At 37.8% G+C, this 15089-nt stretch overlaps 1 protein-coding gene across 5 annotated transcripts in view; it reads left to right on the forward strand.

Moving 5' to 3' along the window:
* ADAMTSL1 (ADAMTS like 1) overlaps nt 1–15089 on the forward strand; it is a 1134116-nt gene that overhangs the window by 1010253 nt on the left and 108774 nt on the right. For all 5 annotated transcript variants that reach the window (XM_074197566.1, XM_074197568.1, XM_074197565.1 and 2 more), the window contains one exon: nt 8204–8414. In XM_074197566.1, the coding sequence (XP_074053667.1) occupies nt 8204–8414 (211 nt within the window). The remainder of the gene's footprint in view (nt 1–8203; nt 8415–15089) is intronic.

A 15089-nucleotide genomic window follows, 5' to 3' on the forward strand; every position in this document is an offset into this window, starting at 1 on the left:
CACTCTGTTCTTTTGTGGATTCTGTCTTTTAAGAGGCTTGATTCATGTTGGATTTGTGGAAAAAACAGAAAAAAAAGTTGAAAGTGCCTGGCTTCTCTCCGCCATCTTGACTGGAGATTTTTTGAAGAGATCAAAATCAGCAGAGCCTTGAAGTTTAAAGAGCTTTAAACCTTTATGTCTAGAACGTAGGGCAACAGAAACTCAAGCTTCAAAAGAAGCATCTACAGGCACAGAAAAAATTAATGGAAACCAGCAAAGAGGCAATGGGGTTGCTCCCTGAGTTTTAGGGCTTCTGACTTATTTTTTTTCCCCCTCCCACTACCATTTAGTCAGATGTAAGTTTGCACAGAATTCCAAGCCCTGCTGAATATGGTGAGGGCCAGAATGTCTATGGTGATAGAAGAAAAGAGATCATGAAGGAGTGTTGGAATTGGGGATTTAAGTCCTGACATGAATGATGACACTTTGCCTCCAAAGTTCAGGTCTTTCAAATGAAAAGAACACTGTTGAAAATAAATTCCTAGGCCATCAGGTTTCTGTTCACAGTAAAGACTGGCAGATTTGAAACTACTCAAGAGAATTATGAAGGAAACAGAGAGTTCATGCACTGGTTGGAATTGTATAGCTTCAGCAGGAAACATTGCAGCTTCTTGTCATAGGGTGATGGATGGAAGAGGAGATTTTGGTGTACGTAATCAAAACGCCCCACTTGGTGAAAATATGAAATAAAAGATTAAGACCTAAATGAAGTCCATGGATGCTTAAGCATCACAGAGGCTCAGAGGACAGCCACATCAACTTTTTCAAAGTGTCAAATGGTCTCAGAAAACTTCATGAAGGATCTAGGAGTTGACTGGATCCTTTCTAGAAGGCTAGGAAGCCTTTATAGAGATGGACAATCAGGGGATCATATTCTAGATGGAGAGGATGCAGGAAACAAAGGCATGGAAGCAGAAATGAACAAGATACATTGTAAAAGCAAATAGTCAAGCAGCTTGAATTGAACATAAGACTTTCTATAAGGGAATAGTAAGGAATAGTTAGAAAAAATAAGTTAGAACAAGACTGAGAAGGGCATATCATTCTCTTGAAGACTGGATACCTTAAGTCTCTCAGTCAAAGGAGACTGAAACATGGGGACAGCAACAATAATAGCACATGCTTTTATTGCATTTTTTTAAAAAGTTAACAAAGCACTTTACTCATAAAAGCTCTGTTAAATGGATTAGAATATCATTACCACCATTTTGCAGAAGATGAAACTGAGGCCCAATGAAATCAAGGAACAATCTCACAAGTAATAAGTAACAGAGCTAGGACCTGATTCAAAATCCAATGCTCAATCCACTCATCCTAACCACTTCCTAGAAGACCTGTTCAAAATCAGTCATAAGAAAAGCTTGTTGATTCTTGGTAGATTTGTTAATACATTGTTAATACATTTTCCAACAATGGAATCACTCTGTGGCCTCAGATAAAAAGATTGTCTGGCCCATAACCCTATCTCTAAGCAGAATTGTAGCCAGAATATCTCAGTCATGAAGGAATCTAGCCTATATTTTAACCCATTACCACCCAGAGAGCCAAGCTCTGAGGTCATGAGGCAGAGGACTGGTAAATTTTGATTGGGTCAGTATGGAAGATAATAGGTTGGGAACATGTAGAGACAGTGGAAATGGCACAGGAGGAGCCCTAGTCAACCAAGAGTGAGCTTTAATCCTGATAATGATAATAGCCAGCAATTACATGGTACTTTCTGTGGTTAAGTGACTTGCTCAGAGTCATTTAGATAATTCTTCTCTGAGACCACATTTGAACTCAGGTCTTCCTAATTCCTAAATACTTTAGGTGATTAGTATGGGGCATCAAAAGTTAGAATAACTTCCAAAGAAAGGATCTGGTTCCCCTACTTCACAATTTTGACCATCTAGCATTTGTATCAGGTATCTTCTGATATTCAAATAAGATTAAGTAATCTCACAGACTTGGGGGTTACCCAAGAGCTATTTTTAGAGCAGAGGAAGGGAATGGTATTAAAGAGATAGAAAAAACTTGATCTAACTGAAAAAGCATCATGTTTTCAAGGCATTTATTATTTAGTTGTCTTTCAGTCCTATCTGACTCTTTATGACCCCCTTGGGGGTTTTCTTGGCTGAGATACTAGAGTAGTTGACTATTTTCTCCTCTCATTCCTTTTACAGAGGGGGACCTGAGGCAGTCAAGGTAAAATGACTTGACCAGGGTGTCACACCATTAGGTTCTAGCTACAAGCCAAACTTGAATTGGAGTCTTCTGACTCCAGGTCGGGCAGTCTATTCGCTGTGCCACCTAAGAGCCTTTTCAATGTATAGTCAAAAACTAACAGCAAGAAAGGTTATCATTTAAAAGGATTGTGACCTATTCAAAAGATAAGGTTGGTAAATGATGTGGCTGATACAGAACAGGATGAAGACTTGAAGAACTGGATTCAAATTCTGCCTCAGAAACTTAGTTTCTCAGTTTCCTTACCTATAAAACTAGGGGCTTAGACCTGCTAGGTTCTAAGGTCCCCTTCTACATCTCTTAGTCTATTTTCATTTTGTTCCTCCCTTCCCCATTAGAAATCAAAATTCATCTCTGCAGGTGTTACATCTTTAACTTCAAAAAATACAGAAACTGTTTGGATATCAGGAAAATTTTAAAAAGGGAATGTTTCTACTGATAACTAAACTTATGATACTTACATTTAAAAAAATAAATCTCAGCTTGTTTCCCATGTCATTATATATCATTTTCACTCTGTGACTTTTGCCCATTTATTTTTTTTAAATCAGCAATTACTATTCTTTGTTTTCTTCCAGGGCCTTTTCCTTTCTTTTAGGGCCTCCTGTAACCTATCTTTTCTTGAAAATAATATGATGGGGTGGGAGTGAAAATGTATTTTTCTCCCACTCTTCTTCCCTTAAGCCTTCTGCTGTTGTCAGGCTAACCTCCTCATCATTCTGCAGGCCTATCATGCCCATCCCTCCCTTGGGGGTCCTGAAATACAAATTTAAGAGGTGGAGGGGTTCCAAAGTTCATCCAGCCCAAAAGGTACCTGAACATGCCTCCTCTTCCCAACACTCCCAAGTGATCACCCAGTCAGTCTCTAGTGAACGAAGTCTTTCCACACTTATTCTGTTCTCATCCTTCAAACTTGAATCCTTCCCTAGAACTTCTGCCTCTTGTTCCTCATTCCACCCTCTGGAGAAGAGAGTTGAATTTTTTCCTGGCCATGATAGTTCCTTTCAAATACTTGAACATGATTTCTCTTGCCCTTCCTAACATTTCACTTCTCCTGGCTAACATTCCCAAATTGCTTCAAGGAATCCTTTTTATGCAATGATTTACCAGGCTCACAACCATCCTGACTCTCTCCAGATTATTTATATTCCTCTTAAAATATGGTGAACAATATTTCAAATGTGTTGATACCAAAGTAGAATGTCAAAAATGGGTTGAAAAGAAATCAGTGAATTTGGAGTCAGAGAACTGAGTTCAGATATCATTTTAGTTATTGTTTGTATAACCTTGGGCACTCAATTAGACCTCTCTAGGTCTCAGTTATTTCAATTATAATAAAAGGAGAATGGATCAGATGACCTCCAACTCTAAGTCTATGATCTTACTACCTCCTTTGTTTCAATGTATTTTAATGAAGCCTGAGATCATATTAGCTTTTGTGATTGCCATTTCACACTATTGACTCAAAGAAACCTTGCAAGTTCATTAAAAGCCTCAAATCTTCTTTTGTCAGAACTGTTATCTAGCTATGCCACTTTTATCCAACACATGTAAAATGGTTTTTGTTAAATACAGGAGAAATCTATATTCCCTGCCACACTCTCCTCCAGCTATAGAAACACTGCCCTTTCTTTAGGATTCCTCTTGATAGCTACCTCATCCGACAAGTATTTTCTGTCCATAACAGTCTTCACCGATATTTCTGTCTCACTTAAATCTGCCACCACACAATTTGCCTATTAATTATCTTTTGTCTCCTCTTTCTACATTTTTGTTTCAAATCCTTACTCACCTACTTGAGGAATCCTTCCTTTACTAATGCTCTCACTCTGCTCTTTTTATCCCCACAACATTCATGTATTCTATTTGCCCTATTTTAATGTCACACTGGTCGACATGTTACTTTCTTAGTGTTCTTGGACAAGAATCCACATTCTATTCCATTTGTATTTTCTATAACTTTAAGCAGCCTCAGAAAATGTTTCCCGACTTGTTACCTGTCTTCCGAATCTCGAGAAATTGCAATGAAAACAAATGACTTAAAAACATTTTCAAAATAATCAACTACTAGGCAATAACAATAAGAGAAGGTTGTATTCAAGCCAATGTTTCATGCTGATTTGACTCAGGAAAGGAAAAAAAGAAATGGAACCAAGAAATGTATCTTCATGGTGGTATTTTTTCTTCCAAACAAAAACAGCATTAAAAATTTTTTTGGATTAAGAAACAGGATTTCTTTCTCACCCAGGAGCCAATGGCAAGAGCAAGTTCTTGGGATAGGAGAGCTGCTAAGTTGTGACCTGCCAGTAGAAATAATGGTCATTTATATCAATAACAAGTGATGAATTTCTAGAAGCCATGGCCACTCTGAAAGAAAAGAAACTTTGGCAGCTCACATAATGAGCTCTGCATCCAAAGGGATCCCTCCCAGAAGGCTAACATTCCTCTTTTTGTACACCTAACTCAGACAAGTCCCACTGAGATGTGTCAGCTGCTAAAGGTACTTGGTGCACATGCTAACTGATCAATGTCTTTATAGGAAACCAAGGGACTCATCCCCAGAGACATTCTCAGAGAGAGACCACATTCTGACTTTGCTTAGCTGGTTGCCAAGTGACCCAGCTGCTTTACAAGAATAAGAGCAAGAGTACTAATCAGACTCAGTGGTCAGATTGTGTTGGTAGGAGACAGCAATAGGGAAGCTGATTTTAGGAACATAGAATTTGGAAAAGAAAGGGACCTCAGAGGTCAATTCCCTCATCTTACTCGTAAGGAAGCTGAACCTCAGATAGGGAAAAAGAATTGCCCAAGGTCAAATGTGGAGACAGTAGCAAAGAATTCAAACTCAGATCTTCTGATCCCATTGATCCAGTCTGTTTTTTTCCACCATGACTTTGGCAGTATCAGTGGTCCACAAGATATAGAACTATTTCATGGGAACCTGGATGCCAGCCAAACAGAAGACAATAAGTGAAGATGAGTAAGGCCAGATGCTAGAAGCTGCTGCAGCAGGGAGTAACCATAGTTGTATGATTTGGGGAATCTCCTAAGAACAGTTCCCTCCCAGCCCCCCTTACCTCCAAAAATCTCCTCTGCTTGTTAGTATTCTTTTTGAAGAGGAAAAAGTTTGAATTTTACAATTAGGGAAGAGACTTAAAATTTACAATAAAGAGAAAACAATATAAAATCATTTCCTTATAGCATGGTTTTAAATTAAAGAGAGTCACAGACCTCCCTAAAAGGGTGGAATAGTTGGTAGGGTGAAAGGCTTCTCAAAGGGTTAGAAAAGAGTTCATGCAAACAATAAAGAGTAGAAGTACCAATTTCCTTTTGTGCAGGCTGAGGATCCCCTGGACTTAGTGGACTGGAGAATAAAGGAGCTCTTCTGGAAGTCTTGAACAAAAGTAGAAGAGAGATCAGAAGTCAGATATCTGTAGGTTTCCTAGAAACATTATTCTTCAAGATAGATTTTTTTTTAGGTTTTTGCAAGGCAAATGGGGTTAAGTGGCTTACCCAAGGCCACACAGCTAGGTAATTATTAAGTGTATGAGACTGGATTTGAACCTAGGTACTCCTGACTCCAAGGTCAGTGCTTTATCCACTGTGCTACCTAGCCGCCCCTATCAAGATTGATTTCTTACTCTATCCTTCTCTATTAAAAGGTAAAAGCACTAGCAGCACCCCACAGTTAGCTCTGGTTCATTCAGATGCCTACAAGTTTCTGGTTGATCATCTGTTGAACCTGCTTTGGCCAGACTTCATTCATTATTTGTCCCGGTATTATAGAAGCAACACATAGAACTAGCCTCTGCTAGTTTCCTTCCTAGAGAATACAACTTAATTTTCTCATTGAGCAGGTGACTCGAGCCACTAACTACAATTCTCAGTGCTCTGTCAGAATGGCTCTCCCTTCTCCAGAATGCCTGGACCTTCAAGTTCTTTTGATTAAATATCTGGTAGTCAGCAAGGGTTTTTAACCTAGGGTATGTTAACTTGTTTGTTTAATTAATATTTCAATAACTGCATCCCAATCTAATCATTTTCTTTTGTAATCCTATACATCTTATTTGTACACTTAAAAAAAAACTATTCAATTAAGAATACATAGCAGAAATAAGTGTACTACAATGCTCACTTAATCTTGTAAGTTTATAAGCAGTTAGGATCTTCTAGATGATACAGCTATACAATAAATCATCAATAGCAGACTCAGGTTTTATTTGGGGGGGGGTGGTTTTTTCTAAATTGGGACTTGTACAAATCACAATAATCCCAGAGCCAAATCCCAGAGAAATCAAGTAGTGAGGACAGAGACATAGTTTCAAAAAAAAAGATAGCCTCCCTTGTAGTTAGGAAGACAAAGGTTTCTTGTTTCTGATAGATCCTAACTAACTGCCATTAAGCAAATCACAGCAACCCTCATTGCTCTTGTTGTAGAGAATTTCCTTACCAGGTATTCCTTACTGAAATGAAATCACAAGTGAAAAGGTGAGGGGAGGGGAGAGGAGAAATGTTATCCATTCAGTATCTCGTTTTTATTTTTTTTTCATTGTAATATGGGCTGGTGTATATCAGTGGAGAAACTTTCAGTGTATATTCCCAAGAATCTGTGTTCTTTGTAGCCCAGTTATGGCAGAAGCAGGGAGGGACTAAAGTAGGATGCCAGCAACTTTGGTAAAGAAGACAGAGAAATGTTTATGGGCTGATAAAAAAGTTCTTCAGGCCAGAGATTACATAAAACTCTTATTCAAAATTGGCCATGAGCAGCATGATGAGAAGCCACAGCCTATGTGGGATCATCACTATTCCTGCTCTCATATCTGCCATGATCTTCTAGGCCAAGTCCTGTTGGCCAATTATTCAGATCTAGATAATCAGTAGGCAAGGCTCTGAAAAAATCTCAAGTGGTAGACTGAGGTAGCAGCTAGGTGGCTCAGGGGATAGAGCTTGAAGTCAAGAAGACATCATCTTGAGTTCAAATCCCTGAGTAAGTCACAAAACCCTATTTGCCTTGGTTTCCCCATCTGTAAAATAAGTTGGAAAAGGAAATAGCAAACCACTTCAATATCTCTGCCAAGAAAACTCCAAATAGGGTCTCAAAGAGTCAGACACAACTGAAAAATAACTGACCTAAATGGATTTCTGTAAAACTGAGCATTAAAGAAACCAAGCAGCTTCATCTTTACTCTTCCCGTTTCTAAAGTCAGATCAAGAAGAAAAAACATTATGGTTTTTATTTTGTTTTTCTTTCTAATCCCTCATTTCACCTTAGCTGGCTTCCTCAAACCACAGCTATTTGAAACAAGCACATTTAGGTTCTCAGTTTAACTCTCCTCTTTACTTATTTCCCCCCTCAAAGAACTAATCTATTTAGCAGGCTTCATTTCAGTTACATTATCCAGTACCAGGTAGTGATGATATTTATACACAAGACAGAGCTACAGTTCTGAGCCACAATAAAAAAAAATTGAAGAGATTTGGAGCCAACAACTTTTTACTTTGAAGCAAAGAAAGAAACAAGCACAGATTTTTCTGTCTTGTTAGAGAGGTGAACAGATAGGTCTGTCCTGACCTGGAACTCAACATTAGGTGCCCCAGTGTCCCTATCTCAGCCCTGAAATTAAATTCATTTACAATCCTATAAGAGGCACTTTAGTTGTATATTCCTTAGCAAAAAGGATGGTGATCATTACTTAAGGTTTTGAAGGTAAAGAGTGAATTTTTGCAATTATTTATTTTAATTAAATATTGAGAAAGTGTAGAATGCGGAAGCAGGGAAGGAGCAGGGAGACACAGTTCAATTTTTGTCCAATTTGTATAAGTTCATATTTGGGAGTTTTTATTTTTTAACAGCCACTCAGCCCCATGACGATAACAGGTTTTGAAAACTTCTCCACAGAAAATTCAGTCTTCCTCCTCTTCTTCTGTCATCTCTCCTTAGGTGGGAGATTGGCAAGTGGAGTCCATGCAGTTTAACGTGTGGAGTCGGCCTGCAGACCCGGGATGTTTTCTGCTCTCACCTGCTTTCTAGAGAGATGAACGAGACCGTGGTGCTAGCAGATGAGCTATGCCACAAGCCCAAGCCCATCATAGTACAAGCTTGCAACCGTTTCAACTGCCCACCAGCCTGGTACCCTGCTGAATGGCAACAGGTGAGAGCCACTGTTTGTATTTCTGTGGATGAGAGTAGGGCTTTCCAGGTCCTCTTTCCTGCCTTGGTTTGAATTATGTGATTGCTGAATGTATCTGTGGAATGTATCTGCTAAGCTGTCAAGTGAAAGTATTAGACTTCTCTGATGATGTGAATGGGAATGTTCAATATTTTAAAAAAAGATGTAGGAGGAACATGAATAGCAACATTCCCTTTTTTGAAGGGATGTGATATAGGAGAAGTTTTGAACTCATTGTGTTTGGCCATTGTAAAATAAGGAAGAGTAAGGCTGAAAGTTGTAGGAAAGAATATCTTCCTAACAATTAAGCTTTTCAGGAGTGGGATGGGTTGTCTTGAAAGTTTCTCTTCATCAGAGGTTTGTTCACCAAAGCCAAATTACCACATAGTGTAAAGGGGGGGGAACCTTGTTCAAATATAGGTTGTGCTCTAGCACTAGATGACCTTTGAACTTTCTGTGATTTCATGAATCTTTAGCTTTTGGTCCTTCATTGACAAAGCATTCATTTAATGTTTTTTAAAGGTTTGGTGATAGATTAGTGATTGAGCTACCTCAGACCATTATGCCCATCCCTTTTGAGTCCAACACATCAAACAGGGTCCATAGAATGACAAATAGGTAATTAATAGTAGAAATTGCCAGAGGAAAACCCAGAGATAGAAGAATTTCATATATAGCAGGTGTAAAAGTTAAAAGATTTGTAGGGATTGTATGATGTTTACACTTCTTCCAGAATTAAATCAATAATTATGTCTGTTATTTTAATACTTCAAGAATCTATACTTTTATTGGGGCAGGAGTTCCCTGCACTATAGCAAAACACAGCCATTAGCTAATGTTTTTCACCAATTAGTGTCTATGGGGAAAAAAAATCATCATCCAGTAGTCAAGTTCTTGAAATTTAACTAAACTGAATTTTATAGGGGTGGCTAGGTGGTCCAATGGATAGAGCACCAGCCCTGGAGTCAGGAGTACCTGAGTTCAAATCCAACCTCAGACATTTAATAATTACCCAGCTGTGTGGCCTTGGGCAAGCCACACCATTTGCCTTGCAAAAACCTAAAAAAAAACCCTGGATTTTAGAAAACATTTCTGATCTGCATCAAGACCATTTCATTTTGAACTTCCAGAGTCTGAGGCCCATTGACATAGCTTTTGAGAATCCAAGGTGATGGTTACACTTGGAAGAATTCATACTCAAGAATTTTAAATCTGTATCCCCTCTTCTTATACCAATTACAGACATTGTTTGCTTTAATCAGTGACCTTAATGAGTTACAATGTCTAAAAACATTCATCACCTAGTGGCAAAGATTAACATTTATTTGAGAATTATGTGTTATTACTTTCTGATTAGTGTTCATCCTAGAAGAGTAGCACAAAAGGATTAGATCATAAATTTAGAACTGTAAATCTGGCAGTTACGCAGTGTTGCAGTGGATAGAGCACTGGGCTTGGAAATTAGGAAAACCTGAGTTTAAATTGAACAACAAAAATCCAAACACTGTCATGATACCACTGAGGAAACCGAGTCCAACAATGTTTAAGGGACTTATGTAAGATTATATAAACAGAGGCATACTGAAAGCCTCATCCATTCCTTTCTATGCTCCCTAATATACAATCAGTTTCTTAACCTCCCTAATTTTAACTCCTCACCATATCTCATACTATTCCTCATCTCTCCAATCCCACAACCAAAATCCTAGACCCTTCTTGTTTGAACTATCACAATAATCTCCTATTTGGTTTCCCTGGCTCCAGTTTCTGCCTTCTTTAATCCTCCTTTGCACAGCTGCTAAACTGATATTCCTAAACCACTGGTCTACTCATGTAAATCACCTACGCAGGAAGCTTCAGTGGATCCCAGTTCTCCTGTGATGTGATACAGATATCTCTGTCTGGCTCCTACATTTTCACAAAATCTACATATAAGGTTCCTTCATACACACAATAGTCTAGCTAATCTGGCATACTTGTTGTATAGATTTAATCTATCATACTTATTTATCTTCTTGTTCCCCACACGTGGAATGCTTCCCTTCTTCACCTCTGTCTTGAGTTTTCTTCAAACATCAGCCTAAATGACATTCCACAGGGTAGCTTTTCTTGATTGCCTCAATTGCTAGAATGATTTATATTTGGTTTTCATACATGCTGTGTGGTTTCTCTCAATGGAATACAGGCTTCTTGAGGGCAAATGCTGTTTCATTTTTATCTCTGTATTCCCAAAGGCTAACACAGTGCTTACATTCTTAAGAAATTCTGAATGATTGTGTGATTGATTTTTATCAGTGGATTGCTTAGAGCAAGTGTAGCTTTGTGCATAGATTTATAGTTTTGTTTATTTACAGAACTGGAAGAGTCCCTCTTCCTCCTCTTTACAGATGAGAAATCTAAAGCTCAGTGTTATTATTTCACTTGTCTAAGGTCATGAAGATATCAAAGAGCAAAAGTCTCATGACTCCAAATTTACTACTTTGTTGCCTATAGAGAACCTTCCCAAATGTATCAAGTTTGATAACTTTCCCCATTAATTCAGGTCAAAACCAGGAGAATTCTGAAATATGAAGCCTTAGATAGGAAACTGAAGGGCTTTGAAATACAAATTTTTTTTTATCACTACTTCCAATTGAAGATGATTATGTTAGAAAGATCTGGGCGATGAACTGCTGGCTAAGAGGATAATGTCAAAGTATGGAGTTTTGCTTTCTGGACTAATTTGAAAAATTTAGAAATAGTGTTCTAAGCCAGAGGCAGAATACACACACTAGTAAATGATGTGCTTACCTGGAAATTTGTTGAACTGATTAGGAGAACTTTAATAAAATGAAAATTCATGCAAATGAAGAAGAGTTCCTTGACACAATGACTAAACCAGATGCCATGGAGAGCTAGGGATTCTAAGAGGTAGAGGTGAAGTGGGGGTACATTCCAGGAAGTATAACTCAAGAGAGAATAATAGTAATGGAAATGTCTAGGAATGTACAAGACAGGAGCAGAAATTATTGAAAAACTGCACGTGAGATCTTAAGCGAAAGAAACCAAGGTTTCGTGGAGCTTTGATAGGTTAAATATATTTGGTAAGTTAAATATATTAATGGAAGGGCATGTCTTTTTCAGGACATGTTCAGGACAAAAGAATAACATGCTATATTCTGACAGTTTTAATCCCAAATTCCATGACACTTAAGGAAAGAAAGCCTGGTGAAAAACATCTGAATTAGGAGGAAGAGAAGAAAAAATAAAAATAATTCTTAGCACATTTTATTTTCTTAATTTATTTTATTTTAATTTTAATTTATGGAATAAAACAAGCATTTCTATAATATAACAAATTAAAAAATACAATTGCACATGAAATTGCAAATGTACTAAGAATAAATTGTTAACCTTACAGCATTTTATTATGGATTTTATCAAGAGTTGGAAGATAATTGATGGCAAATTTATGATGGAAAATACCAATTTTTCAGGAGGCAGAATGGTTCTTGTTTAGAGACTCCCATTCAATTTAACAGATATTCATTAATTTCCTACTATGAGTGAGGCATTTGTGCTAGGTCCTGGAGGTTACAAAAACAAAAATAGGAATGTTGCCCTGGGAGAGCCTTATATTTGTCAGAAGAAACAAGACATGAATGTTAATTTGCAAATTTAAAATTTACAGCAAAGAAATGCAAATTAATTTTGGTAGAGGCAGAAGCACTGCATTTGGAGTGATCAGAAATGGCATTCTGAATTGGAGTAGCTCTTGAACCAAGTTTTGGAAGAGCCTAGCAATGCTATGGAGCAGAGGTGAGGCGGATGCATATTCTAGTCCAGGACAAGGAAATAAATAAGGACTTTGAATTTTGAGATGGAATACTGCGTGGGAGAAACAGTGAGTAGATCAGTGTGGCTGCCATGTAGAATGCCTAAGAAGTGATGTGTGTTAAATCTGGACAGGCGGATTGGAGTTAGATTGTAATTTTAAATACCAAATTGGGAATAGTGGAGGGGGGAAGTGTTGTATTTGCTATTTGAAGCAAAAAGGAAGCCACTGAAGTTTCTGGAACTGAGAAAATACATCGACTTGTAATTAGGGCTATTATCTTGGCAACTGTATAGGACCTGAATTGATTGGCTATGGGAGAGACTGGAGTCAGAGAGACCTTTTAGAAGACTATTTATTACAGTAGTCCGGGTGATGAAAGTGATGATCTAGGTTATCAGATTTGTGATTGGAAAGGAGGATACTCTTGTGAAACATAAAAAAAAGGTAACATGGATGAGACTTGGAAACTGGATATGGAGAGGAAAGGAGAGTGAATGAGAATGACTAAGTTTGTACTAGAAAAGTTAGAAGTGGAAGAGGAGACTAGGGAGAGTTCTGCTTTCTCTATGTTGAATTTGAAATGGTTAGAAGAGTACCAGTTGAAAATGTCCAGTATGCAGCTGTTGATACAGGAGTAGAGTGTAGAAGAGAGACCAAAGCAAGTCATTTAGTTCTGAGAGTCTTCTGGGTAGAATCTATATTAAACACATGGGATGATCATAGGGAAAGAGGATGAAGAAAGACAGGAGAAAAGAACCCAGGACAGAGTCCTGGGATTAATGCAGAATCAAATCAAGTTAGCTTTTAGAGGTCATTGGTAACCTTTTCCAGAAGATTTGTTCAGCAACATTAACTTCCCCAGACCCTTTGATTGAAAGACTAAAAGAAAACATGCCATTATGTGATATGTTTGGCAGAGTAAGTCAACAGTAACTGTTAAGCAGTTTTCAACTAATTGGCTCTTATCTCAGGACACTAGAGCAGTAGATTGGAGTGCTGACATTCTCTTATTCACACCACAGCTGTTAACAACACACTTGTCTTTGGGCTTTGCATTTCATCATAACCTTACTTTGAACAAGGGTATGTAGTCTGTCACTCACAACAAGTTTTTATTTTCTCAATGTCTACATTTTCTTTTCCATTTATCTGTCTATGCACTAGTCATGACCCAGAGACTGGACCTAGGAACCTATTATCCTTCACAGGCAGGCTACAATTTCTTTCCTTTGTTTCTTGGGCAAAGGAACAGGGGGAATAAAATCTATGACGTGTCTCAAAGGTTCATTTAAAATATGACAGATAACAGCTTTGGTGAGTGCTGAGTTTTCATTGGGACAAAAAGCCGCTTCACAGTGTTTGGCTGGACAAAAAGTGTGATAAGTGCAATCCGTGTGTAGTTTTCCCAGAGAAAAAAAACAGCACAAATTGTATGGATCACCATCTGTCAAATGTTAAAGTCACTTCCTTTGTTTTCTTTGAAGCCCATACTTGACAAATGGCAAATATCCAACATTTACTCATACTTGGATGGGAGGGGGGAGAAAGAAAAAGGACTAAAGGACAAATCTGTTTTTAGAAATAATTAAATAATTAAAAGTATATGATGTACAATTGTCATTTTGACTTGGATTGCTGTCTGGCCTCTTTGTTTCCACTATTCCCTATATTCGTTCTTTCCCACTTTTGTTTCATCTTCTAGTTCTGCAGGATGGCTCATATCTTTTTTAGCACTAGTATAGTACAAATCTGTTTTTGGATATGGGGAATTTTTCTCTCAATTTTATCAGAGATTAAAATGCTAAGCCTTGAAGCAATATGGAATAATGGAAAAAGTACTGGTTATGAAGACAGAAGACATATGTTGAAATTCTGGCTTGATTACCTGTATGAGCTTTATAGGGAGTCAAGCAAGATAAAAAGAACATTTATTAAGCACTATGTATCAGCACCAATAAAAATAAAGGCAGTCTCTACCTTCAAGGATCTTCCATTCTAATGGAGTAAGACAACAGATGTAAAGAATCTGAAAAGGTAGTGAGGGATGAGAAGTATCTGAGCCAGAGGCACAGGAGCAAAGTTTGTAGAGTCAGAAGCATGGCTAGGAGGATAATGAAATATAAACTGAACCAGTGCCCCAAATGGAAGATACAACAGAACTCACCAATAGAAGAAGGGAACCAGGGTGGTGGAGAGATATTTCAGGGTAAGAAAGTCCCCAATTGTTGAAGGAAGTTCCACAATAGACAACTGAGTCATGGCAACAGAGTTCATAGAGTCAACAGCATAGGCAAGAGGATAAGTTCAAAAACCATCTGGATCTCAGTTCCCAAAACAATAAGACAAGAGGTTTAAATAGATGACTTTTATTTTCCTCCTTCCCCAATTTTATCTTTGGCCTGTCCCCTAAACACTCTATATTCTAAGAATCTGTTATCAAACTAGATTCTTTCTGCTTCCTGAATCCTATCCATTTTTCAAATTCAAGCCTAAAGTTGATCTCTTCCACAAAGATTTCTCTTGCCTCCATGGAAAAATGTCTTCCCTTGACTGAAATTTCTGTATAGTTTGCTTCTTGTTCCACATCTCATATGAGAATTTGTACTGGGGGGGAAGTCATACTCAGTTTTTCTCAAATGTTCTTCATTTAGATATGAGCTTTTGGAAAGATCTTCTACCTCTTCTTATCAAAGTGAGTGCCTAGCACATGTCCTCCGACATAACAGTCTCTCTATGCATTTGTTGATTGGCTGATAGAAATGATTGACTAGAAAAATCCCTTTTCCTGATTAATTATATAGGATAAGGAGAATATTTTGGAGTTTTTCAAACAGCAACTT

The sequence above is a fragment of the Macrotis lagotis genome, chromosome 8 (assembly GCF_037893015.1).
Source record: "Macrotis lagotis isolate mMagLag1 chromosome 8, bilby.v1.9.chrom.fasta, whole genome shotgun sequence".
Classification (NCBI taxonomy): domain Eukaryota; kingdom Metazoa; phylum Chordata; class Mammalia; order Peramelemorphia; family Peramelidae; genus Macrotis; species Macrotis lagotis.